General features: G+C 49.5%; 1 protein-coding gene across 1 annotated transcript; it reads left to right on the top strand.

Moving 5' to 3' along the window:
• Positions 1–13,795: 13,795 nt before the first annotated feature.
• ARL4C (ADP ribosylation factor like GTPase 4C) lies at positions 13,796–15,177 on the top strand. The gene is made up of 2 exons (XM_066553812.1): positions 13,796–14,594; positions 14,754–15,177. The coding sequence occupies exons 1-2, from the start codon at positions 14,020–14,022 to the stop codon at positions 14,842–14,844; spliced, it is 666 nt and encodes a 221-aa protein (XP_066409909.1). The 5' UTR covers positions 13,796–14,019; the 3' UTR covers positions 14,845–15,177.
• Positions 15,178–27,365: the final 12,188 nt, after the last annotated feature.

Genomic DNA, 27,365 nt, shown 5'->3' with positions numbered 1-27,365 from the left:
AATTTGTCAAAGGCCTGAAAATGGTCTGAGATCGATAGGAATTAACAGCAGAAAGGCTCAGAGCAGGGGTGAGAAGTGAAGACAGAGTTGGGAAAAGGCTGGAGTTTTCCCTCTTGCTACAAAAGGTGTAAAAAATGAGGATTTTTGTGTTTTGCACAAAAGCTTGAAGCGTCTGTCCTTAATTTTGCCTAGTCTTTAAAAACAGTTGGCAGGTGAACTTAGTGGGAAGAAGCTCCAAGCCCTAAGAGTGAAACCCTCAGAAAATGTGGAGCTGCTCAGGTGGAGCAGCTTTGGGGTTAAGCAGCAGTGCTTGACCCTGTTACCCAAACAGAAGCCAAAGGCCAATCCACAAAAGCAACTTTTAAACCCAACAAGCCCCCAAGTGCTGATTTTCCAAGCAGCAGCCTGGGAAAAGGTGAGGCTGATGGGGCATCTCAGCAAGAAGGAGCTGCCCCAAATCCTGAGGCTGCTGCAGCTCCGTGCACCAGACCCAGGCAACCCTTTCCAGTGTTATCCCATAAATCCTGTGGTCCCCATAGCACCATAAGTCCCCAAGGTCACCAACTCATTGGATGGGTGTCACATCAAGTGCTGGGACAGCTCTGGGTGGGTCCCAGGCGGGGCTTTGCTCCCATAACTTGAAGCAGATCCTGTCTCCTTCAGAGGGAGGGCAGGGAAAGCAGCAGGGAGTGAGTGCAGGACGTCTCTGTATTATTTTTCCTCCCAGCCCAGGCTCGGTGCCAGCAGTGCTGCTGGTATAAATAATGGAGCGTGATGACAGGGACATTTTTAAAGGAGAACAAATCGCCAGACTCCTTTTCCCAGCTTCTTTGCTCTAGTCTAAAGTGATGCTAATGAGGGAGGTCAAGCCGTTTCCATCTCTCCCTGCTGCACGAGCTGGGACATTTATCTCTTTTGACAAAAAAAAAAAAAAAATCCAAACTCCTAGAATAGATTTTTTTTTTCAGCTTGCATGGCTAGTATGTCCCTTTCCAGAGAGGAGAACTCCTGGATGATGCCCTGGGGGATGCACCAGTCATTCACCACTGTCCCTGCTGCCTGCAGGGATCAGCTGGAATGTTGGATCCCCCATGAGGTGCTGCCTCCAAGGTCCCCAGGGGGGTGTTGGGGACATCCTGTGCTGCAGCAGCACTGGTGACAGGGCCAGCTGTCCACAGGGAGGGCTTGGAGCCCAGCAGGACATGGGGGGCAATGCTGGCAGTGTCTTCATGCAGGGATAACTTCCTGTCAGGAGGGTGGCTTGGAGTGACAGCACCTTTCTAACCCTCAGCTCATACCCCAAACATTCATTTCCCCTAATCCATGTGGGAAGCACTCCCATTTCCAGAGCAGCAGATGCCAGACCACACACACGCTGGGCTCTGCTGATTATTTGGGTAAAGCTCGATGTATATTCACATCCCTGAAGTTTGGGAGACATCCCAAATTCCTGGGAGAGTGCTGCCTTTCCTTCCTGCTGGAAATGGCTGAGGAGTTCCAGCTTCCCTGGGCTCCCAGCTCCTCCTCTCCAGGCAATCTGGGTGTGTCCAAAGGGCTGGGATTTTGGGGCTGCTCCTCAGGGGAAGATGCTCCTTCCTCCAGACAGACTGGATGCTCTCAGGGAGGATTCCAACAGAGCTGGCAGGGGCAGAGCACAGCTCAGGCCAGAGGAGTTGACTCCTCCAGGGTGCAGCTCCTCATGGTGAATGTTGGTGAATGTTGAAATGTGCCCTGGGCTCCAGGGAAGCTGAAAATGGTTGGAGAAGCAATTCTTGGAAGATCATAAATCCCAGAATGGTTTGGGTTGGAAGGGACCTGAAAAAACATCTGGTCCCAAACCCCTGCCAAGGGCAGGGACACCTTCCACTATCCCAGGTTGCTCCAAGCCCTGTCCAACCTGATCTTTGACACTTGCAGGGATCCAGGGGCAGCCCCAGCTTCTCTGGGCACCCTGTGCCAGGGCCTCAGGCATTGCTCTGGCTGCCAGGTGGAGCAGTGCAGGACAGGTGTAAAATGGCTCTTGTCACCCTTGTAAAACCGCATTAGGAAAGAGCAGCCACTTCCAGTGATCCGTGCTGAGCCTTGTTAAATTTATCAGTTGAGGTGAGAGCCTGGAAAATGAGGATTGGCTCCTGTCAGGCACCTCAGCATCCCTCCTGCTCGCCAAAAGCTCTCCTCCGTGATCAGTGCACCTCCTGCAGGTGGGAATGTCTCAGGTTCTCTCACTGCTCACAGTAACCCCGAGATAAGTTAGAAAGTCTCTTTTCCCAGCCCAGCGGTCGAAGAAGGAGTCAGAGCTCTTCATTTCTCGGTCTCAAGGTTGTTCATTGTATCTATAAAATTCTTTCTCCTGTCCTGCCGAGGTCCGCTCAGCAAGACAGTCTAAGGCACTCTGCCTGCCCCAGGGTGGTGTTATCTTCTTATACTAAAAACAACTACCTGTACAATATTTACAATTACTTTCCAATACCTATCATCTACATTAGACAGTGAGCTTCTACTCTAAACCAATTGAAAAGTGCCAACATCACAGCAGAAGATGGAGGCCAAGAAGAAGAAGGAGAAAGGCTGGACATGCCCAGATTCCTTCATCTTGTCCCCTGAACCCCCATTCTAAAAACCCCAAAAATCTATTTTTTCACCCTGTGATAAGTTCACTATTATTCTATTTAAACTGTCGTGGCTTGCAGATCTTCATCTAAGGTTGGTAATTTGCTCCATGGGTCATAATCAAAACGACAGGTGTCTTGGGCTCTGAGCCCCCTGGCAGACAGTGGAAGGTGTCCCTTGGCAGTCCAGGACAGCCAGAGGGATGTCCTGAATTCCAACAGGAAGGGCTCTGGGCAAGCTCATGGAATCCCAGAATGGGTTGGGTTGGGAAGGACCTTAAAGCTCATCCCATTCCATTCCTGCCACAAGCAGACACCTTCCACTGGACCAGGCTGTTCCTGGGGTCTATCCCTGGTTACAGCTGTGGCTCACACCAGAATTTTTGCTTTATTAAACAAGAGAGCAGTGATTTTGTTCCAGTCTAACAAAAGAAAAAAAATTCCCTGTGGACTGGTTTATGTCCTCCTTCAGTGCCAATTCCTGACCAAACCATCCTGAAAATGCCATCCTCCACCCTCCTCCAGTTTCAGCAACACTGGCAACCTCAAACACCCCAAGACCCTGGCTCAGTTCCTTAAAAATAATGGAGGAATATTCCCTGTTCATGGTTATTACCTCTCAAATCTGCAACTAGCTCTACAAGCCTAATGTATTTTTTTTACAAGGAAAGCCAAAATTAACAATTAATTGCGTCTCCCAGGGTTTCAACAGAATAATTTAAAATATCTCAGGAAATGCAGACAGAAAGAGTGGTGACACTGTCTGTCTCTCAGAAGACCTGGTTTCTTGCTTTATTCCCACAGATTGCTGGCTGATAAAAAACCTCTAAGAAATATTCATCTTTTCAAAGACGGAGACAGGGAAAAAAAAAAACCAAAAACCTGAGACAAATCTAAATTCCCCAGAGCCTTCCCATTTGGTGAATGGGCTCCGTGTGCTTGACACTAATCAATTAATTTCCTCAATTTAAATTGCTTCTTATGCATCCCCAGTCTACAGGAAAACTTAACATGAGACCTGAATGCATAAGAGGGGAAGCAGAGTTTATATAAGGTATTGTTTAATAAGAGCACATTTATTTATGTATTTATTTATTTATTAAGAGCATATTTATTTATTTATTAATATCTTATTTATTTATTTATTTATTTATAGTCTTTGGGTTTTTTTCCTGCGTTTTGTCTCCCAGACTGGGTTTGGTATCCAGGGATGGAGAAGCCTGGGGAGTAGTTCAGCTATTTTTGACCCACCTGGAGTCAGGGATGTGCTGGGAATGAGTCTGCAGCTGTAGGAGGAGCAGCAGCCTGGGTCACAGGGATGCTGCTCCCTCTGCTGAACCACGCTGGGGTGATGGGAGATGTGCAGGAATCACAGAATTCCAGCCCGGATGAGCTGGGAAAGGACCTTAAAATCCATCCAGTTCATGGGCAGGGACACCTTCCACTGTCCCAAGCTACTCCAAGCTCCAAGCCCCATCCAACCTGGCCTTGGGCACTTCCAAGGATCCAGGAGCAGCCCCATCATTTATATATCTATATACATATATATATAAAAATAACTATATATATAGTTAGTTATTTATTTATTTTTATATAACATATATATTTATATATATATATATTAATATATTATATATCTATTATATATTTATATTTATATAAATATATTATACATATTTTTATTTATGTATGTAATTTTATATATATATATATATATATATATATATATATATATACACAATATTTATAAAGATTTTTAAGGGGATCTGATCCAGGATTGACCCCTAAAATGAGCCAGGAAAGCGCATGGAGGTGGTGCCCTTTGAGGCTTGGCCATGCCCTGCGTGTCCCATCGAGCCGTGGGTGCCACCAGCGGGGCGGGGACAGCGGGGACACCGCGGGCTCGGCTCCATCCCACAGTCCGACGCTTCCCTCTAGCGACACGGCACACAAAGGACGAGGGGAGTTCCAGCATTCGAAGGGAACTCTGTGGTCGCCCATGGCTCTGGATTTTTTACCCTCATCCTTTAATGGAAACCGCCCTTGTGCTCCCACAGCACCTATGGGGTGGAACGGGATGGGCTTCAAGGTGCTTTCCAACCCAAACCAATCTGATCCCAATAAATTCCTAATTTACACCTGGTTATGGCTGCCCCACTGGGTAATTAGGGTGAACACGGTGCTGCCTTTCTCAGCAGCCAAAAAAAAACTTCCCTGTGGGTCAGCTGCCATCACTCTGAGTTATTTATTCTATTTATTCTGCACACCAGCTTTTTACTGACTGAAAATAAGAATAAAGGCAGCCAGAACCCAAAGTGCACATGAAATGTGGGGTCCCAGGCAATGATGTAAGCTCGGATTAAGCTCTAATTCTGATGGGAAGAGAAGGGCCAGACCTCAGAGGTGCCAGGTGTGAGGGGCTTCTTTGGGTTGCTGAAATCCCAGAGCAAGGCTTGTCCCTGCTCCATCACCAGGTGGCCCCAGAAAACTGCTTTTGCTTTCCTTGCTGAGCCTAGTAAAACGCCACTGCTTTTAGGTTTTTTTGGCTTTGGTGTCCTCAAAAGCAGGAGGGAGACAAATGTCATCTGCATTTGCCAACATCTCTGCGGGTAAATTTTGGCCCTGACCCTCTTGTTGCAGACATCTTTTATGGAAAATCCTTTCCTTAGGATTTTTCCTCCTGAGAAGCTGAGAGGCCTCAGGAACAAAATGTAAACATTGATTATCTGCTGCTGTGGAATGCAACAGGTGCATCTGTGATTGGCCCATGTTGGTTGTTTGTAATTCATGGCCAATCACAGCCCAGCTGGCTCGGACAGAGAGTCTGAGCCACAAGCCTTTGTTATCATTCTTTGCTATTCTATTCTTAGCTAACCTTCTGATGAAATCCTTTCTTCTATTCTTTTAGTATAGTTTTAATGTAATATATATCATAAAATAATAAATCAGCCTTCTGAAACATGGAATCAGATCCTCGTCTCTTCCCTCAACCAAAAACCCCTGTGAACACGGTCACAGACCCCTCCTTGGGAATATCCCATGGAAGAACAAGCTGCAGCTGTGCCCTTGCACAGGGATGGTTTGTCCAGGCCAGCCCATGGATCTCAGCTGACCTCGGGTGGTGAAGTGCAGGATGCTTGGAGAAATTCCTGCCCCAGCTCTTCATCCACTTCTCCATCCAGTCAGAGAAACTTCCTGACAACACAGGAGGCCAAAAGAGGGCAGCTCTCAGCTCAGATTCTGTGACCGTGTTCACAGGGGTTCTTGGATGAGGGAAGAGACGAGGATCTGACTCCATGTTTCAGAAGGCTGATTTATTATTTTATGATCTATAAACATTAAAACTATACTAAAAGAATAGAAGAAAAGGTTTCATCAGAAGGCTGGCTAAGAATAGAATAGCAAAGAATGATAACAAAAGCTTCTGTCTCAGACAGAGAGTCCAAGCCAGCTGACTGTGATTGGCCATGAATTAGAAACAACCAACATGGGCCAATCACAGATGCACCTGTTGCATTCCACAGCAGCAGATAATCATTGGTTACATTTTGTTCCTGAGGCCTCTCAGCTCCTCAGGAGGAAAAATCCTAAGGAAAGGATTTTCCATAAAAGATGTCTGTGACAAGATTCCTCCCCTGCCCAGCAGAGAGGAGCAGGAGCACCTTCCACCAGCCCAGCAGCTTTCCTGAAGATGCCTGCCTGGAGCAGCCCCCGAGGAGCTGGAAAACAACAGAAACTGTTTTCAGTTGCATATCAGCCCCCTCAGGCTTGAGAAAAATAGTGGAAATGCATCAACAAAACACTTTAAAGATGCTTCATAAAGATGTTTTCCCCAACTTGCTCTTACCCAGGCTTTCAGCACAGGCAACTTCCCGGCCCTCAAGGCTGGAAAAAATCAGAGACCCATCATCATCATCATCATCATCATCATCATCATCATATGGATTTGGGTTGGGAGGGACCTTCAAAATCACCCACACTCTGACATTGGAAGGGACACCTTCCACAGTCCCAGGTTGCTCCCAGCCCTGTCCAGCCTGGCCTTGGACACTTCCAGGGATCCAGGGATGCCACAGCTGCTCTGGGCACCCTGTGCCAGGGCTTGCCCACACTCACAGGGAACAATTCCTAATTCCCAATATCCCATCCAACCCTGCCCTCTGGCAGTGGGGAGCCATTCCCCCTTATCCTGTCCCTCCAGGCCCTTCTCACAAACCCAAAGTCCATCTCCAGCTTTCTTGGAGCCTCTTTAGGCACTGGGATGTGCTCCAAGGTGTCCCCATGAAAGCAGGGATCAGGCAAAACCCTTCCCTTCCTCCTGGATGAGCCAGGACACCAGACCCCCTCTGCCTGGAAGGGGATATCCCTGCCCCTCTCCAGCTGGGTAAAAAACTGCTCCTAAAACCTTGGACCTGGGCTGTCCCCTGCTCCTCAGTGCCCACAGCATCTGGGGACAGCAGGGATCCTCCCTGTCCCCAGCCTCATCCTTCCTGCTCCAAGGCTTTGTTTCCCTCAAGATGTTGCTGCAGAGGGAATTTGGGGATGCCTGGCACTGGTCAGGTGTGGATTAGGAGCTGGGATCTGACCTTCTCCTTGATCCTGGTGCATTTTTCCCCTAAATCAGGCTCAGCAAGTAGCTGCTAACAACCCAGCACCTGCTAAAGAGCAGGGAGCTGCATTTCCCCCCCTCTGACCACGGAGCAGCTCCTTTAAGGCAGAAAAAAATCCCAACCCACCAGCCAAGAAATAAAATAAAAAAAAAAGAGGACAGGCAGCAAATAAAGTGCTCTGACATTTTGGGGGGCTAAGCAGAAATTTGTGGTGCAAATCACCCGAGGAAGCAATTTGAGATGCTGTTGAGCCCCGGGTGATTCATGAGCCCTAAATCTCCACCAGCCCTGTGCTTTCCCTCTCTCCACAGCTCCAAGATTTACTGCCCTGGGAATGGGTGCTGGGAAATTGAGGGTTTTTCTAAGTCTCCTCTGCTTATCACTGGCAGCAGGGCTAATCCACTTTCCTTTTTATTTATTTTTTTTTTTCCTTTTGGCTTGGGACAGAGAATCACAGAAAAATTATAGGGTGAAATCTGCATGGCCAGCTCCTTCCCCAGGCAAAACTGCTTTGCTCAGGAATTTTGCCACGGCAGGAAGGGGCAATTATTACCCAGAATTATTCAGGACAGGAATGAGGGAGGCCAGGTTTGACAGGACTTGGAGCAACCTTGGACAGTGGAAGGTGTCCCTGCCTGTGGCAGGGGGTGGAACGAGATGATTTGAAGAATGGTTTGGGTTGGAAGGGACCTGAAAAAACCATTTTGTTCCACTATCCACACCTTCCACTATCCCAAGCCCCATCCAACCTGGCCTGGAACATTTGCAGGGATCCAGGGACAGCCACAGCTTCCCTGGGCACCCTGTGCCAGGGCCTCAGCAAGCTCACAGGGAAGAATTTCAACCTGTCATGGTTGAACTCAGTGATCTTACAAAGCTTTCCCAGCCTAAAGGACTCTTTGACTCCTTGCACCCTTCTGAGGGCAGCAGGGATTTGGGAGCATGGAGTCCCAGATGCAGCAGATCAACCCTAAAAGCACCAACACCTCAACCCCTAAAACGATCACAAGGAGCAAAATCCTGCTTTGTTCACTCCCCACACTCCAGGATTTTATTCCAAGCAGCCCGGTAGGACATCCAAATGTGAGCACAGATTTTACGGGAAGAAATAAAAAACCAAAAATGTCATGGTTTGATGTTGGTGTAATGTTAGTGTTTTTATTAAAATATATTAGAAATAAAGTAGGTTTTCGTTTAGGAATAAAGGAAAGAACTTTATTAACTTAAAAGATGAAAAAAGGAATATACAGAACTTAGAATGAAAATTTTTAAAAAACTTTTTTTTTAATTTTTAATTTTTACTTATACACGAAATAGAATTTTAGAGTTTTAATTTAGTTATTACTTTTTAGATAATTGTTTCTTAGTTTATTATTACTTTTTAGATAATTAATTTTTAATTTAATTAATTATTAAATTTATTTAATTTAATAATTAATTTAATTATTAAGATGAGAGAAGGTTTTTTTGTATTATAGGCTTTTTTAGGAAACACAGTTGAAACTTTTTGTGTTTATGTTATATGCGGTATTGTTTGGAGAACATTTGTTATTGTGATTTTTTTAATGTATAGTGTTTTCATTATTGTGCATGGATTAGAGTTGATTTTAGGGTTTTTTTTAAAGGATGTTTTGTTTAGTTTTAAAAAATCAATAGTTTTTTATTTTTGGGATATTAGTTTTTTTTAATGTACTTTTTGGGGTTGAGGGGTTTTGAGAACAGAAATATTTTAATTGAAGATTGAGGGCATGATTTTTTTTAATTTGTTGTTTTTGTTTATGTTACTTTTTTATATACTATTATTGCACTTTTTTTGTTTTAAGTTATTAGGGGTTTTTTTATGTAGTTTTTGTGTTACAGGGGAAAAAAAGGTTTTATTTATAAGAAAAATTTAGTTAAAGGTTACTCTTTTTTTTAATTTAAGAATTTTTTTTAACTTTTTTTCTTTTTTTTTTTACTGCTCAGCTGGCCCTGGAGTGTGAGGCAGCCTTGTGAACCTCCCATGCCCTCAGCAGCGGCAGTGGCTGTGCCAAATTCCGGCAAATCACGGGAACAAAGGCAGGGAGCTCGCTGCTTTTGTCCCTGCCTGCTCCACTCACGCTCATGGATTGTTCCTCCTGCCCAATTTCATGGCTTGGTGGGGAAAAAGGGATGGGCAGAGCTGAGGCTGCAGTGAAAGGAAAGCACAAGAAGAGGGATTTTTTTGGGTGAGTATCACAGCCACGGGTTAACAGGGCTGTGAGAGTTTGCAGAGGACATTTCCGGGCAGTTTTCACACCTCTTTATCCTGCAAAAATCAGTGAGCCGAGGCATTTTGCCCCAGGATGCCGAGAAGGGTAAAAGCCTGTAAAGCTTCATCGTGGGTGTGAATTCAGGAAGTTTAAAAAAAAAAAACTATAAAATTAAATATTTCTAATACATGCCCGTGCTGGTCCTGTACTCCTCCAGCTGCCTCCCCTCCTGGGTGCTGGACTCCATGGATTTTGGGCTGCCTTGGGAAGTTTTTGACACCAATTCTCTTGGAGGGAGAGGTCATTCCTCTTGGGTGTGTGGCTGGTTAGGTGTTTCCTGGGGCCGAGGCTGTAAAAGAGCCTCAGGCTGGTCCTTGGAGGACCTTGCATGGCCTGAGGAGGCATCTGAGGTCATGAGAAGGAGCTGAGCTGCTGCTGTGCCGCAGATGAAGGGATTATTTCCCACTCCTGCATTAGGAGCTCGGTGGATTTAGTAATTTCTCCGCTGTGACGCTGCTTTTATCGCCCCTGCAGCCCTTCCTCCGCACATCCTTCCATCCTCCATCCACCTGGAGACACCTCAGAGCCACCAGGCCGTGGTGTTCACCCCAGGAGCTCTGGGAAGGAGCGGGTGGAGATGGAGGGACACTCCCAGAGCGGGATTGAAGGCTGGAGGGTGAGACAAAGCACAGAAAACACCCAGGGGAGGCTCTCCCCAGAAACCACTGGAGAAACTTGTGCAGAGGTGTGAACGGAGCGCCCATCTCAGTTAAATCTGTAGTGTCTGTCTGTCTGTCTCTCCTCATTGCCCCGAGTTGCTCTGCTCTCCCCCATTAACCCTTTCCGGGGGGAGCCCGGCTGTGTCACCCAGCCCCGCGGAGGAAGGAGCCCGGTCAAACCCGCCGTGCTCTTTTCCCTCCCGAGTTAACATCCCAGAGACTCCCCAGCCCTTAAAGGATCCTGCAGCACCTGGCCTCGTTATCCAGCGGGTGGGAAATCCTTGGAAAGGCAAGGAGCGGGCGAAGGGAAGAAGGAAAGGATGCTGACCACGACAAAAGCCTCACCGAGGTCTTTCCCCCTCCATCAGGGCTCAAAAAGTGGGATGAGCGTTCCGTGCACGGGAATTCCCATTGCTGCCCCGGGAGAGCGGCTCCTTGGGCAGAGCTCATCCCTGAAATGCGGGGAGCAGAGGGGAGGAGCCCCCCCAGCAGCTGGAGACCCCAATCCCTGCCTTGTCCCACCACCAGTGCCGTGGCAGCTCAGCGCTGCTCCCGCATCCCCGTCATTAGTCACGGCATGCCATTAATTAATTATCCCCAGCAACGGGGGCAGCCCTAATTACAGCCCCGCTTTGTCTGGGCTGGTGTCTCTGCCCTGAACGCGGAAACAAAAGGCGGCAGATCGGGACAAGCGATGCCACAAAGGAAGGAGCAGGGGAGGCAGAGAGGATGCTGCGTGCTCCTTGAGAGCTGGGATGCTCCCTGCAAATCCATCTTCCCCCCTCTCCAGCTCACGAGATTTGGTAGAAAGCTCCGGCAGAAGCGGCCGCTCCGAGGTTTCGCTTTGCCCGGGTGATGACGGGCTAATTGGATGCAGATTAAAAGTCACTATTAGGGATAATCCCTGTGCGGGGAGCATCCCTCCCTCAGCTCCGGGACTCCGGGACCCCTTTGTATTTGCCCCCCGAAAAACAAAACAAAACAAAGAAGAAAAAAATAGAGAATCAAGAAAAAGACAGTTGGAAGCGCAGGATGAGCTGGGGGAAGGGAGATGGGATGGGGGAAAGCTGGGAAGAAATAATTGCCATGTCTGAAAACAGTTACTATGGCAGCGACAGTCTTCGCGCCGCCTGAGCGAAATGTTGGGGACCAGCAGCGGTGCCTTTGTCACATCCTCAGACACACATTTAGATGCTAATGCTGCCTTTAACCTTGGCTGCTTAACCTTGATAGGAGGGGAAGGGCGGCCACGGGGGAGAAAAAGCAGCTAGAGGCGGCGGTGGGGGGGAGTATTACGGAAAAGATGGGTTTCCTCTCCCTAAATTTGCCACCGAATGGACTTGGCAGACTCCTCTGAGCTGCGATTAACGCTGATATTTCTGCGCTTAATATTCCGCGGAGGTTTTACCAGCTTATTTATGGATAGCTGGCATTAGCAGCAGCATAATTCACCGCTGCCGCGCCGCTCCCAGTTTATCTCCATCCCCTCGGGATTGTCTCATCTGGGGCCGCTTTGGAGAACACCCCCAGGTCTGATCGGCCTGGCTATCAAATCTCGCCTTTATTTAGAACCGCCGTGAAAAAAAAAAAAAAAAAAAAAGGAGGAGGGTTGTGCAGGAGGGAAGAGTCCCCCTTAGACTTCGGATGGCGGGGAAAGGAATTTTGGTGGCCTCTGGGGCTTTTCTTGAGGCTCCAAGCTGTGTCCAGCAGCGGGATGGAGAGGGGGAATTCCCTGGCTGGAACAGCATCTCCTGCACTCCCGGCCCCGAGCAGGGGCTCACGGCCCGAAGGTAAATTGCTAAATCCCAGCCCTATTGCACACAGATGAGCCACTAATTCCAGGAGCAGCCCGGGATGCCCTCGCTTTGGGATTAGCCTGAACTGCAGCCTTTAAGGAAGCTTTGGCTGGAGCGATTCGGGCAGAGGAGATGAGAGCGGTGCCAGTGCCGGATCTGCCGCTCACAGATATGACCCTATTCTTCTGTTTCTGGCTTTTTAAAAAAAAATTATTCTTTAAAGCTCCGGCTCCTGGAGTCAGGTGATCGCTTACAGCTTTCTCCACGTGCTCTGGGAACCTCATTTCTTTGGCGTGGTGGCAGACTAAAGCCTGAGCTCACAGCAGCTCAGAGATCAGTCTAGGGCGGCCCTGCTGCACAAAATAGTTCCATTTTCCAGCCCATCCAGTGCCTGTGCCTCGGCTTTGGATGGGCAGTGGCTCCTCACTCGTGCCACGGAGTGTTTGTCCCACCTGCACTGTGAGGGCACAGAGTTCCCTGCTCTTTTCCCTGCTTTTTTTTTTGTGGAAATCACCTCTGTCACCACTCAGTGATTTCCACAAAACCGTGCCCACTGTCACCTCTGAGGGCTGGGGGAGCAAGCTGCCTGTATTTTTAATGATGTCATGTGTTAATAGGGAACCTTATCTCCACACAAAGCCTCCACGTGCATCCTCGGGATGAAATATGAGTGTGAGGAATGATCCCACTCCAGCCCGACAAATCCTCACCGCACACTGAGGGGTGAAAGCATCCTAAATTAAAAGCAGTATCTGTCTTGTGCAGTGCTCTTCTTTCTCTGGGGCTTTGTGGCTGAGCTGTCACATAGAGTTGGTATTTATTTTACAAAGGCTGTAAAAGAGGCAATGGGTAATATTGTAGCACCCAGAGCAGAAATAAAGACAAGAGCTCCGGCTCAGGTGCTGGCAAAAAAGCTGGGACTGTCCAAGGTCAGGCTGGACGGGGCTTGGAGCCACCTGGGGTAGTGCAAGGTGTCCCTGCCCGTGGCAGGGGGATGGAACTGGATCTTTAGTTGGAAGTAGATCTTTAGGGTCCCTCCTGTGAGTAACTGGGACAGAAGTTCCACGGCTCGGCTATCCAGAGGCCTCAGGAGCTTTATCAGGGGTTGAGGCACTCACAACCTTTATAAAATACCCAAAAGGTGTTAACAGCAGCGATCAGCATTCCCTGCCCTGGAACCAGCACAGGTGAGGTTTTCCCCCTGTGGCATCTCTCCGTGACAGCTGCAGGGGACACAGCTGCTCCACATTGCTCTGCTGCTTTCCAGCTCGAATCATCACTGCTGCCCGGTGTCCCTGAAAAAAGCTGTTGTAGTTTTTGTGTTACAAAAACTGGTGCCAGCCCCTGGTGTCTCACGTGCAAGGAACAATCCCAGAATCCCAGAATGGTTTGGGGTGGAAAGGACCTGAAAAAAACATCTCATCCCATGGGCAGGGACACCTTCCACTCTCCCGGCTTGCTCCAAGCTCTGTCCAGCCTGGCCTTGGGCACTTCCAGGGGTGGAGCAGCCCCACCCTGGAGTGGGTTAAGGGTGGTTAAGTTTTTCAAGGGTGTTTTTACTGCTTGCTGCGGTGGCTCACGACGACAAACACAAGGATAACCAAGCCTCCAGCAAGGGGGGATGGCTGTCCCCGAGGAGCAGGAGCTCGGGCAGGGCCAGGTGAGCTCGGGCAGGGGCGGTGCAGGCAGGGGCGATCCGGGCAGGACGCGGGGCGGAGCGGGAGGAAGGCGGCGGCGCAGCCCCTCCTCCTCCTCCTGCTGCTGCTCTCCTCCTCTTTCTCTTCCTCCTCCTCCTTTCCCTCCTCCTCCTCCTCCTCCTGCCGGGCGGGGCGAGGGTCGGCAGTCCCGGCGCGCTGCCGCCGCGTGGAGCCGCGCTGCGTGTTCCCGATCCCATATCCCCTATCCCCGATCCTATATCCTATATCCCTGATCCCATATCCCTGATCCTATATCCCTGGTCCCGGCTGGCTCCGCCGCCCCGAGCCGTGCCCCCGCTGCGGGCCGGCGGCGCGGCGATGGGCGCGGGGCTGTGAGCGCGGCCGGGAGCCGTGGCCATGGGGAACATCTCCTCCAACATCTCCGCCTTCCAGTCCCTGCACATCGTCATGCTGGGCCTGGACTCGGCGGGCAAGACCACGGTGCTCTACCGCCTCAAGTTCAACGAGTTCGTCAACACCGTGCCCACCATCGGCTTCAACACGGAGAAGATCCGGCTCAGCAACGGGACGGCCAAGGGCATCAGCTGCCACTTCTGGGACGTGGGCGGCCAGGAGAAGCTGCGCCCGCTCTGGAAGTCCTACAGCCGCTGCACCGATGGCATCATCTACGTGGTGGACTCAGTGGACGTGGACCGGCTGGAGGAAGCCAAGACGGAGCTGCACAAGGTGACCAAGTTCGCGGAGAACCAGGGCACGCCGCTGCTGGTCATCGCCAACAAGCAGGACCTGCCCAAATCGCTGCCGGTGGCCGAGATCGAGAAGCAGCTGGCCCTCCACGAGCTGACCCCTTCCACCACCTACCACATCCAGCCCGCCTGCGCCATCATCGGCGAGGGGCTGACGGAGGGCATGGACAAGCTCTACGAGATGATCCTCAAGCGCAGGAAGTCCCTCAAGCAGAAGAAGAAGCGGTAGAAGCCCCAGCCGAGGCGGGGAGGGATGGGGGAGCAGACAAAGGAACCGAGGGGGAGACAGAACCAAAGCGATTCTTTTGGGTTTAATCGTTCTTTTTTTTTAAATTTTTTTTTCTCCTCCCCTTCTTCATTTTTTCGCCCCTTCCTTCCCCAAAGGACAGACAATAGTGGTGATAACAAAGCGGCTCCCGCCAGCCGAGCCCAGATCCCGGAGCTTCCCTCTCCCCTCTCCGCCCCGTGCTCCTGAGGGTCTGATCCGGACTCCCTTGGGCTGGAAACTCGGAAAACCGGGATGAATCCCCCCTCTGCATCTCCGGGACCACCACCGAGCCTTTGTGTGCCGGGGAACAAGCAGGGCAGGACCCTGTTGGAGCGCGTTCGAGCGGAGCCCAGCGTGCTTTTGGATCTCTAACGGGGGATTTGGGGGTGTCGATGGCAGCCCCCCCACACGCATTTTGGGGACGGGGGGTGAGGATGAAGTGTGGCTCGGCAAGGTCAGCGGGGAGGGGGCTTGCAGCCCTCATCCCTGCGTCCCCGCATCCCTGGATCCATCCCTGGGAAGGGGTGTTGAAAGCTTGGACGGGGGGGGGGGGGGGTTGGACCAGCAGAAAATGTCTTGAAGGGGTGGGTGTGATGGGTAAGGGGACACCCACCCACCCTGGTTGGTGTTTTAGGGTGCAGAGCAAGGATGGGCAGCCTTTGGCTTGGGGGGGAGGATGCGACACTGGGGTGCCGAGCAGCTGCTGAATGGTGCAAAGCGCTGTTGGCTCAAAAAAAAAAGGGTGGAAAAAGGACCCGAGGGTTTGGGGTGAACGCTGCTGGGAGCGTTGGGGGGGTTGTGCAGGACCCCCGTTTCTCAGAGGCTCGGCGGTGTCACCTTCTGCAGCAAAGCCCCCGCAGGTGTGCATTGTCGGTGTGCCCAGGGTGCTCCCAGGTGCGGCTTTGGAGGGGATCCAAACCAGGGGTTACTTGTAAAGCCTCCCAAAAAAGGCAGAGTTTGGGGTGCTGCCCACTGTGCTGCTCTGCAGTGGGGCAGGAGGCCAAGTCAGGGAGGGTCATGGCAGGGCAGGATGGATGGATGGACGGACGGACACGGCCAGAGCCTGCAAAAAAATCTTTGCTTGAAAGGGAAGATGGCAGGGGGGTGTAGAGGCATGAGGGGGTTGTGGTAGGTTTCTGATAAAGATTCAAACCCGATTAAAAGCCCCTTGCTTCCCCCAGCAGCCACAGGGGCAAGCTGTGCCTGCAGAGCAGCCGGACAGGGCCGGGCCCCTCCTGCAGGTGAACATTTCATACCTGCACGGGGCTGGGCACCAAAATCCACTTGCTGCCTGTGTTTCAGGGTCCTGGCTTCCCACAGAGCTGAAGCAGGCAGCCCTCAGGGGCCAAATATGCTGAAATTTGTAGGCAGGCAGGATTTTCTGGTGATTTTACACCAGCCCTTCCCAGAGCAGCCAAGGGGAAAGCACCAAGCAGACAAAAGCCCTTCGGGTTTAGGGGGGTTGATCCTCCCCTTGCAGCGACGAGCACCTTCCAAACAGCATTTTTGGGGGGCGGGAGGGGGGGTTGTTAGGGAACAAATGTTGCAGCAGGAGTTGTTTCTTCTCCTCTTGTGGGATTTGAGTTCCCGATGTGTGTGGGCTGGTCCCATCCCTTCAGGTGGCTCTCTTCCCGCTCCCTCGGGTTTCCCTGCTTTGTCTTCACCTCCAACACTTTGGTACTTGCTGTCGAGAGAGAGAGAGAGAAAAAAAGAAAAGAATTATTTATTTTTGATGCCACAGAAGCCACATGTATTAACCCATTTCTGGCAGAAATGTAGAAGCTGTGTTGACCCCAGCAGCTCCAGGGCGAGCAGGTTGTAGGAATGACACGTGCAGGCTGTTGGTGGTGGGCTTTTTTACCTCCTCGTTTAGCAGATGGAAAAGCTGGTTTTTTATGGAGCTGGCTCCTTCCTGGGAGCCTGTGTTCCACCCATCCAGCTGAGCATCCCCTTGGAGAGATGGCAGAGGGCTGGGAGGCTCGGGGGGGGACGCCGTGCCCGTGCCCTTGCCAGCCACTCTGCTTTCTGCAATAATTAAAAAGACTTTTCCAACGAGCAGCTCCTGGCTTCCGTGGTGTTTCCATAATGTTCCACCCCCTTTCCCCCCACCCCGTGTGAAGGTGAGCATCACCCTCGGTGGGCTGCAGGAATTGGGGCCCCAGCAGGGCAGCCCCCAAGGGGAACTGCCTGGGCTCTTTGCAAGGCCGTGCATCCTCTCAGATTCTGGGTGACCTGGGTTTTTTGGCAGGTCTCAGTCCCCCAGGTCCATTATTCCCTGTGTTCCCATTCATGATATCCCATGTCCTGCCCTTGCCATTGTCCATCAGTCTCTTGTCTTCCCTTTTTTTCTTTCTTTTTTTTTTTTTTTTTAAGATGCAGACATAATGCTGTGAACTGAAATAAATTATTTATACAATGAAAGGGCCTGATAAAAAAAAAAAACACAACAAAAAAAAAACAACCAAAACCCAGTGTTCTGCTCATTTCTCAGTATCAGTGCTGTGTTTGGTGTGGTTTGAAGGAGGTTCCTGTGCCTCCCCAAGGAGAGGAGACAAGGGACAGAGAAGTGACCTGCTGAGGATCCAGTGTCACGTGGCAGCCTGCTAGGACATGGGGGACATCCATAATTTGCTGGTTAATGAAATCTGAGCTCTTTGGCAGGTCACTTAATGTCCCTGCATCTCTGCTGTGAGAGGAGGAGGAGGAGGAGGAGGAGGATACTTTTTGGTGGGGAGGGGGGATTTTGTTCTACCACCTCCTCTGATGTGAAATCCACGTTAGAGAGACGTGGATTTTAAAACCATGCAGAGAAAAAGTTCCCATTTTTGCTCAGCGTGGCGTTTTTTGAACGGGTGGTGGCCTTGGTGGCAGAGAGCCAGGTCTGCAGGGGTTAAAGCAGCACTTGGGAACAGGATGCTGCAGACAGAGCTCGAGGCTGCCTCTGCTCCTGGGTGGCTGCTGACACAGGAAACCCAGGGTGACATTTCGGGAGGGGAGCGGTGGAGCTGGGTGGCAAATGACTTTCTTTTTTATTTATTTTTTTAATTTTTTTTTTTTTTAATTTTTTAAAATGATGACGAGGCAGCCAGAGGGGAAATGATGAGCCTGACTTGTGAAAGTGAGATTGGGAAGTGCTTAGGGTGTTCTCACCCTGCCTGAGGTTTGTGGGGTGCTCAGTGCCCGGGTGAGGGGCCGTGGTGTCTGCTCTGCAGGATCAGCACTGGGGGCTCTCAGGGGTGACAGGAGCCCAGGGCACGGTGGAGCTGTGTCAGGGCATGTTTAGGCTGGATTTTAGGAAAAGGTTCTTCCCCCAGAGTGTGCTGGGCACTGCCCAGGCTCTCCAGGGAATGGGGAGGCTGCCAGAGCCCAAGGAACACTTGAACAATGGTCCCAGGGATGCACAGGGTGGGATTGTTGGGGTGTCTGGGACAGGGGTTGGACTCTGATCCCTGTGGGTCCCTTCCAGCTCTGGAGATTCCCTGTTTCTTTGAACCCAAAGGCTCACCCAGTGCTGCAGCTGCTGAGCTGCTGTCCAGGCTCAGAAACCCCCTGGAGCTGAGCTGGATCGTGGCACTCCAGGATTTTGAGTTGTGCATTGCTCAGCTGCCCCCTGACCCTGCAGAGAGCCTCTGGAAGGTGCAGTGCTCCCCACGGGCTCCCTCCTCACCCATGATGGGCTCCTGTCCCTCTGCCACAAGTCCAGTGCTCCTGAAGATGCTCCTGCCCATCCTCCTGCCCATCCTCCTGTCCCATTTTCCCTGGGACACCGTGTGCTCCTCCCGCTTTCATGGATCTGAAAGCCCAGCAGTGCCCACAACGTCCTTAGTCTGAAGGGACCTTCCTCACTGATCCCACCTGGCAGAAGCTGATTTGTGGGGGTTTTCCAGCTGATTTTTGGGCATTTTCCAGCTGGCCTGGAGGTGTGGACACTGACATTGTGTCCCTGGGCTTATCTGTGAGCCAGGGGAGCTGGACTTTGGTCCCTTGGGCATCACGTGGAGCTGGGGGAGCCTTTCCTCCTGGTTTAAAGGGGGAAAATAAAATGGTTTAGTAGTAATAAAATAAAAACAGTAATATAATTAAAGTAATAAAAATTTGGACAATTAGGATTTAGGACAATACGTGACAATAAAAACAAAGAGTTATGGACAGTCTGGGTACCTTTTCTGGGCAAAATAAGCCCAAAAAAGGACCCACGGTTAACAGAGGATTAACCCTTAAAAGCAACAGCCTGTTGCATATTCATACACCTCATCCATGGTGCATAAATTCCATTCAAACACAGGATTCTGTCTGGTCAGTGTCAACTTCTTCCTCTGAATCCTGACAGCATCTTCAGGGCTAAGCAAGGTGGGAAGAAGTTCATTTCTTCTGATAATGGAGCAATAAATTCTCTTTCTCTGAAAGTTCCAGGTGTCCTGTGGCTGCTATCTCGGTGCAAGCCCTTTCTTTAAAAAAAAAGTATCCTACATAGCATAGTTTCTATTTTAACCTTATGTTATAACCTAAAACTGTATTTAACACACTACTTAAGAAAATTAATACAGCAGAGCTTTCTAACATAACACACATCATATTCATTTGAATATTTGCCAAAAGCCAATCATAAAATAGGCATTTTTCACAGACATAAAGCAGCGAGGGAGCAGTTGGGCAGTGGGCTGTGTCAGCTGAGAAGGAGCTGGGACATTCCAAGAGGATGGATCAGGGCTGGGAGCTGCGGGAGATGGGGTCAGGACAGCAGTGAGCAGAGATGAGGCTCCAGTGTGTCCCTGGTGGATCCTCCTCTCTGCAGGGCTCCAGGGATGGCTGCTGAGTGCTCTCTGAGTGTACCCTGGGTGTATCCCACTTCTCCAAGCAGGCATCTCCTCCTTCCTCCTCCTCCTTCCCAACATCTCCTCCACCCTGGGATCCTCTCTGCTGCAGGTTCTTGCCCTGTGCTGTGCCAGCCCCACAGCTCCTTCTGCCTCTCCTCCCTGGCTTTGCCTCGTTAAGCCAAATCCCTCTGCTTTATTTCAAATGGGATTTGCTCCCCAAGCAAGGATCTTTAAAAGGATCATCCTGGTTAATGCAATCCGGAGGGCACTGGATACTTGGAGCTTGGAGCAGGGCACTGGCAGCTACTGCACAGCACCAGGTGCTTCTGGCCAAATTTTGGGGGTGGCTGAGGAAGACCACCTGTGACCGTGTTCACAGGGGTTCCTGGACGAGGGAAGAGACAAGGATCTGACTCCATGTTTCAGAAGGCTGATTTATTATTTTATGATGTATATTACATTAAAACTATACTAAAAGAATAGAAGAAAAGGTTTCATCAGAAGGCTAGCTAAGAATGGAATAGGAAAGAATGATAACAAAGGCTCTATGTCTAAGCTAGGTGGGCTGTGATTGGCCATTAATTACAAACATCCACATGAGACCAATCACAGATGCACCTGTTGCATTCCACAGCAGCAGATAACCATTGTTTACATTTTGTTCCTGAGGCTTCTCAGCTTCTCAAGAGGAAAAACCCTAAAGAAAGGATTTTTCATGAAAAGATGTCTGTGACAGAGCACCCCTTTAAAACAGGCTAGAAACCCCTGCCAGAAGAAAGAAAAAAAATCCCACAGTGATTCAAGTGTTGCTTGCTTTGTTTCAGGCAGCCCCATCCTGGAATTTCTTCAATGGGAATTACCCCCAACTTTTTACCCAGAACTTTTTGTCTGAGCAGCAGAAGGCCACTGCTGTGAGGTCCTTTAAGCACTTTGCACACACACACCATGCAAAAAAAAAACCCCTTGTGCTGGCCTTGCAGAGCAAAATTGAGACATTTCAGCACGAGGATGTTTGAATATGGAGAGCTCAGCCTGGGAATATTTGCTCTAATAAAGCATTCCGTTTATTTCAGCTTAGCCTGTATTTGCTTCCCTCAGACACTGGTGTGAGGTTTCAGGGAGGGAAGCTCACAAAGCCCATCAGGCTCTCCAGCAGTGACATTAAAACATTCCTGGAGGTGAGTTATGGACCCTGGACACCCCCCAGGGGAGCAGGAGGAATCCCATGGCCCTCCCTGACTGATGGCATCCCACAGCTTCCCAAAACACTGGAAGCACAATGGGAATTTGTGAGGAGGGCAGAGAGCTCTTCCATCAACCCACAGATTTGATTCTTCCCCTTTATTGTTGGTCATCCTTACTTATTGCTGTGAATGGTATCATAGATAGGAATTCTAATTATTCTTATTGATATTAAGGATATTATCATGCATATCTTTATTAATAAATAGTGATAAAATAAAATAAAATAAAAATAAATAAAACAGTAAATAAATAAATTATTGATATTAACAATATTATAATGCATATCTTTATTAATAAATAGTGATAAAACAGCCAATAAATAAAATAAATAAATAAAATAAAACAATAAAATTAATGAAACAGTAAATACATAAATAAAATGGTGGTGAGGCACAGGGTGCCCAGAGCAGCTGTGGCTGCCCTGGATCCCTGGTAGTGTCCAAGGCCAGGCTGAGCAGGGCTTGGAGCAGCCTGGGACAGTGGGAAGTGTCTCTGCCCGTGGCAGGGGGTGGAATGGGATGGGCTTTAAGGTCTTTTCCACCCCAAACCATTCTGGGAATATTTTTATTGCTCATCCCAATTTTTGCAGCTGGGGTGAGCTGCTCTGGTTCTCGTGATCCCGTGGTGCTGGAGCATTCCCAAAAAGATGGGGACTGGAGAAACAGGCACTCCCAAAGCTCCCGATCCCACCTGGCATTGCTTTCAAGTATTTTGCTGCCAGGAAGGGAGCAGGATGCAAACTGGGCCTAAACTCAGGTTTTTTACACTCCTGCCTAACCTTGGTCATATTACTTGCCCCCAAACTTCTTTTCCACAAGAATAAAAGGAAAACTGCAGCATTTTCCCTCCTCCCTAGGCTTTCAGAAAGAAACTGTGGTGGGTGTGATTCTCAAATCCCCTTGGTAAAGAGGCTCAACCTGCAGGATTGTCCCTTCCCTGGTGGAGAAAGGGGCTGAGGGATGAGGGTGGGGGGAGATTCCTGCAGACCCAGGTGCTCCTGCTGTGCCATGGCCACATTATTGGGTCCCAAGTTATTATTGGGTCCCAAATTATTGTTGGATCCCAAATTATTATTGGATCCCAAATTACTATTGGATCCCAAATTACTATTGGATCCCAAATTATTATTTGGTCCCAAATTATTATTGGGTCCTAAATGATTATTGGATCCCAAATGATTATTGGATCCCAAGTTATTATTGGGTCCCAAATTATTATTTGGTCCCAAATTATTATTGGGCCCCAAATTATTATTGGGTCCCAAATTACTATTGGGTCCCAAATTGTTATTGGGTCCCAAATTATTATTGAGCCCCAAATTATTATTGGGCCCCAAATTATTATTGGGTCCCAAATGATTATTGGATCCCAAACAATTATTGGGTCCCAAATTATTATTGGGTCCCAAATTACTATTGGGTCCCAAATTGTTATTGGGTCCCAAATTATTATTGAGCCCCAAATTATTATTGGGCCCCAAATTATTATTGGGTCCCAAATGATTATTGGATCCCAAACAATTATTGGGTCCCAAATTATTATTGGGTCCCAAATTACTATTGGATCCCAAACAATTTTTGGATCCCAAATTACTATTGGATCCCAAATGATTATTGGATCCCAAACGATTATTGGGTCCCAAATTATTATTGGGCCCCAAATTATTATCGGGTCCCAAATTACTACTGGGAAATGATTTCTGCTCTGGGATAAGAAACTCAGGGTATCCCCCAGACTCTCATCTGGAGGTGCAGGGATGGTTTTTGGGGCTAGAATGAGGTGTTTTGGGGGATCTGCAGGGCTGGGAGCAGCTCAGGACCCTGCAATGCACTCACCCAGCAGAGGTGAAGGCCCTGCTGTGGCAGTGGGAGCTGGGAACACAGGGCTCTTGTGGTGCTGGTTAATGTTTAAACAGCCCTGGGAAGCCCCTCCTGCCCTCCCTTCCGGCTCTTTGGCAGCTTCCCCACCCTTCTCTGCCTGGTGGTGTCACAGACATCTTTTATGGAAAATCCTTTCCTTAGGATTTTTCCTCCTGAGAAGCTGAGAGGCCTCAGGAACAAAATGTAAACATTGATTATCTGCTGCTGTGGAATGCAACAGGTGCATCTGTGATTGGCCCATGTTGGTTGTTTGTAATTAATGGCCAATCACAGCCCAGCTGGCTCAGACAGAGAGTCCAGGCCAGAAGCCTTTGTTATCATTCCTTCCTCCTCTATTCTTAGCCAGCCTTCTGATGAAATCCTTTCTTCTATTCTTTTAGTATAGTTTTAATGTAATATATATCATAAAATAATAAATCAAGCCTTCTGAAACATGGAGTCAGATCCTCATCTCTCCCCTCATCCTGGGACCTCTGTGAACACCATCACATGGTGGGAATGTGCAGATGGAACAGCAGTGCTGCAGGTGTCCATCCTCCCAGGATGGGTTGTGCTCTTCCCAAACATCCTTGGAAAACACCTGGGTGCTTGGGGGGAGCTGCTGGAGAGAAATAAACACCAAAATAACAACTCATGACCCACACAGAACCACGGAATTCCAGAATGGTTTGGGTTGGAAAGGCCTTGAAGCTCATCCAGTGCCATGGGCAGGGATACTTTCAGCTAGACCAGGTTCCTCCAGCCTGGCCTTGGGCACTGCCAGGGATCCAGGGGCAGCCACAGCTGCTCTGGGCACCCTGTGCCAGGGCCTCATTGCCCTCCCAGCCAGGAATTCCTTCCTCAAGTTCTCCTTGGAGCCTGTGCTGGGCTGTTCCCCATCCACATCTCCAGAACAAATGGCCTTCGGCCTTCCCTGTGCTCCTGGACATTCCTTCTCTCCCAGGAATGGCCCAGGGGCAGCCCCCGATGGTCCCAGAGAGCTGGGGAGACTTCAGCCCAGCCCTGGGGCCTGCTGTGCTCCTTCTGGGACTCCCAGCAGCTCCAGGGTAGCTCAAACTGGGCATGGGGTGCCAAGGATGGGCTAAAATCATCCTCTGCGGGTTTTCCCTGCAGGCTCTGCCACCAAACATCTTCCCAACAAACACCTTCCCACCACACACCTTCCCACCCAACATCTCCCCACCAAACATCTTCTCACCAAATATCTTCCAAACAAACATCCTGCCACCCAAACATTTCCCACCAAACACCTTCCCACCCAACATCTTCCCACCAAACAAACACCTTCCCACTAAACATCGTCCTCCCACCGAGACATCTTCCCAACCAAACAACTTCTCACCCAACGTCTTCCCAACCAAACATCTTCCCACCAAACACCTTCCCACCAAACAAACATCTTCCCACTCAAACATCTTCCCACCAAACGCCTTCCCACCAAACACCTTCCCACCAAACAAACATCTTCCCACTCAAACATCTTCCCACCAAACACCTTCCCACCAAACACCTTCCCACCAAACACCTTCCCACCAAACAAACATCTTCCCACTCAAACATCTTCCCACCAAACACCTTCCCACCAAACACCTTCCCACCAAACAAACATCTTCCCACTCAAACATCTTCCCACCAAACACCTTCCCACTCAAACACCTTCCCACCAAACACTTTCCCACCAAACATCTTCTCACCAAATATCTTCCCACCCAAACACCTTCTCACCAAACACTTTCCCACCAAACATCTCACCCAACACCTTCCCACCCAAACACCTTCCCACCAAACAAACATCTTCCCACTCAAACACCTTCCCACCAAACATCTTCCCACCAAACATCATCTTCCCACCAAACAAACATCTTCCCATCAGACACTTTCCCACCAAACACTTACCCACCAAACACCTCACCAAACATTTTCCCTCCCAACATCTTCCCACCAAATGTCTTCCCACCAAACATCTTCCCACCCAAACACCTTCCCACCAAACACCTTCCCACCAAACACCTTTCCACCACGCATCTCACCAAACATCTTCCTACCAAACATCTTCCCACCAAACACCTTCCCACCAAACAAACACCCTCCCACCAAACATCTCACCCAACACCTTCCCAACCAAACACCTTCCCACCAAACAAACATCTTCCCACCAAATATCTGCTCACCAAACATCTTCCCACCAAACATCTTCCCACCAAACACCTTCCCACCAAACACCTTCCCACCCAACATCTCCCCACCCAGCCCAGCCTCTCTGGAGGTGCTGCCCATCACGGGGCTGGGGTGCAAAGAGCCCAAAGAGCTGAGAATTTGTCCCTCATCATCTGCAGAACCTCCTGCAGGGCAAACACCCCCTGTGGAGCCCTGTCCTCCATCCCCTGTGAGGGCAAGGCAAGGAGGGGAGGGCTAAAACTGTTTATTCCACCTGAGCATTGGCATTTTCAGCATTTTCAGCATTTTCTGTGTCACAAGGGGCTGCTGGGGAGCAGTGGGGGGAATCCAAGCATTACTGCTGGTGAGGAGGTCCTGGTGTGACAATGTGGAGCATGAGGGGGCCATAAACCCATCAGGAGGACTGGGGGGCAAAAAAAGGAAAGTCCTGACACCAAGGCTTGATGTTTGTCATCCATGGGAGACTTGGGTGCTCGAGGCTCCTTTATTTTTAGCTGGATAATGGAGAGAGTGACGTGGGAGAAGGCAGGGCTGTGTCTGCTGAGGTATTCAAGTTCCTTATTTGTAATTCCTGGTAAGGAAGCTCTGGATATGTGGGGGGTTTTACATGTATTTATGTATATTTATATATGGGTGCTTATTTCCCATCCACATTCTGGTATATATATATATATATATATATATATTGCACACAGGGAAGGAAATATTGCAAATATTCCCTCAGCTCCTTCTGCCCCTCTTGCAGAGGAGCTTTAAGGCGTGGATGTGACACTTGGGGACACGGTTTAGTGACGACCTTGGCAGTTTTGGGCAGGGTACTTGGACCCCATGATCTTAAAAGAGCTTCTCCAGTTCCACAGTTCTGTATTTCTCTCCTGATGCTTGGCACCTCCAGCCCACAGCTTTTCCCATCCTGTGCTGGGTCATGCCTTTCCCCACACCATGGATGTGTTTGTGGAGGCAATCACAGATCTCTGTTACCTGTCCATGTCCCCGTTAAATTATTGGCTCCCAAATTATTATTGGCTCCCAAATTATTTCTGCTCTGGGATAAGAAACTCAGGATATCCCCCGGACTCTCAGCTGGAGGTGGCAGGGATGCTTTTTTGGGGCTAGAATGAGGTGTTTTGAGGGATCTGTTTGCCTGGGCACCCCAAATTTCCAGCAAGCCCTGAATTGGGAGTGTTGCCGATGGGGTGGGAATGTTGGGTGTTTATCCAGCCCCTGTTCCCAGCAGCCTCAGCCAGGTCATGTCCTGGTGATCCATTAACCAGGGGGGGAGAGAGGCCCCTGTGCAAACCTTGGCATCTGCAGTGGAGCTGCTTGGAAAGCAGCCAGTGCTGCTCTTCCCTGGCCATCCACAAAAAAAAAAAAACAAAACAAAACAAAACAAAAAAACCAACAACCAAAACCAAAAAAAACCAACTCACAAAAACCCAAGGATTCATCAAAAAATGGAGCCATTTCATGGAAATGCTGGTGGCAAAGTGCCACGGTGAGGGGGGGGACAAGAAGGGAGCTGCAGTGACCTTGGGCAGTGCTGAGACAACACTGCTGGGATGGACCGTGCTTGCTCTGAGATGGCTCTCCCCTGGGAATTCTGGAAGGAATTTTGCATTATTGGAGGTGTGTAATGAAATTTGGGCAGGTCACAAAGGGGGATTCTTCATGCTGGGGCTGTTTTCTCGCTGGGTATCCACAAATTTCCAGTGTTGGTAGCCCAGGAATCCCAGGAAACTCTCAGAAATGGCAGCAGGAGAAACCTCATCCCATTTCCCCCCTGCTCCCAAGCTGCTGCCCCCTTGGAGCTTCTGGTGTGAGGAAATGTGCAGGAAAACTGGTGAATTTCTGAGGATCTGAGCTCCCTCAGTCAAGACCTGGCTTGCAAAGAATGTGGGTAATTTATGTGTGGATAATCAGGAGAGGGAGAGCAGCAGGCAAAAGGAGTTTGTCTCTCATTCCCCTCAGCCCTGCTCCTGAGGCTTTGCCCTACCCAGAAAAGTCATTCCTGCTTATCCCAGGGGGATTAATTCATGTGGGGACCCTCCTGAGTCCTCCCTTTTGCTTTAATCAACCCACTGTGGATCCAGTTACTAAATCAGGGGGGAAAAAAAAACAAACAAAAATTACTTTTCTCCCCAAATTCCCCCATAACCTGTATTCTTCTGCATCCTTGCAGATCCTAGACTGGCTTTTCCCTACAGACTGGTCCTTGGGAAAACAGCAGAGATAAATCCAGCTTCCAGGTCCAGTGTAATTACTCACTCTCCAAACCCCTCCTGGTGCTGGCAGAAACCAGAAGCCCTGACAAATTTATTTGGGTTTTTTTTTCCCCCCATAGAAAAGCCCTAGCAAGGGCAAATACAGAACTTGTGAAAGAACAGCTTCAATAAACAGATTTATTGCCTGGAACAGCAGGAGAAGGCCTGGGAGCTTTGCACTGTGCGGCACAACTCTGAAAAAGGAAAATCCTTTAAAAGGTTCCATTTTGGGTGAGAGGAGCCTTGGCAGCTTCAGGTCTGGTTGGGAAAATAACGCAGGGAGCCCTGCAAGGCTCAGATATTTTAATTTTCCCCCCTCTCTCCATCTCCAAAGGGGATGATCTGGG

The sequence above is a fragment of the Molothrus aeneus genome, chromosome 7 (genome assembly GCF_037042795.1).
Source record: "Molothrus aeneus isolate 106 chromosome 7, BPBGC_Maene_1.0, whole genome shotgun sequence".
In the NCBI taxonomy this organism is placed as follows: domain Eukaryota; kingdom Metazoa; phylum Chordata; class Aves; order Passeriformes; family Icteridae; genus Molothrus; species Molothrus aeneus.
The sequence above is the reverse complement of the archived record's forward strand: the minus strand, read 5'-3'. Positions and strand labels throughout refer to the sequence as shown.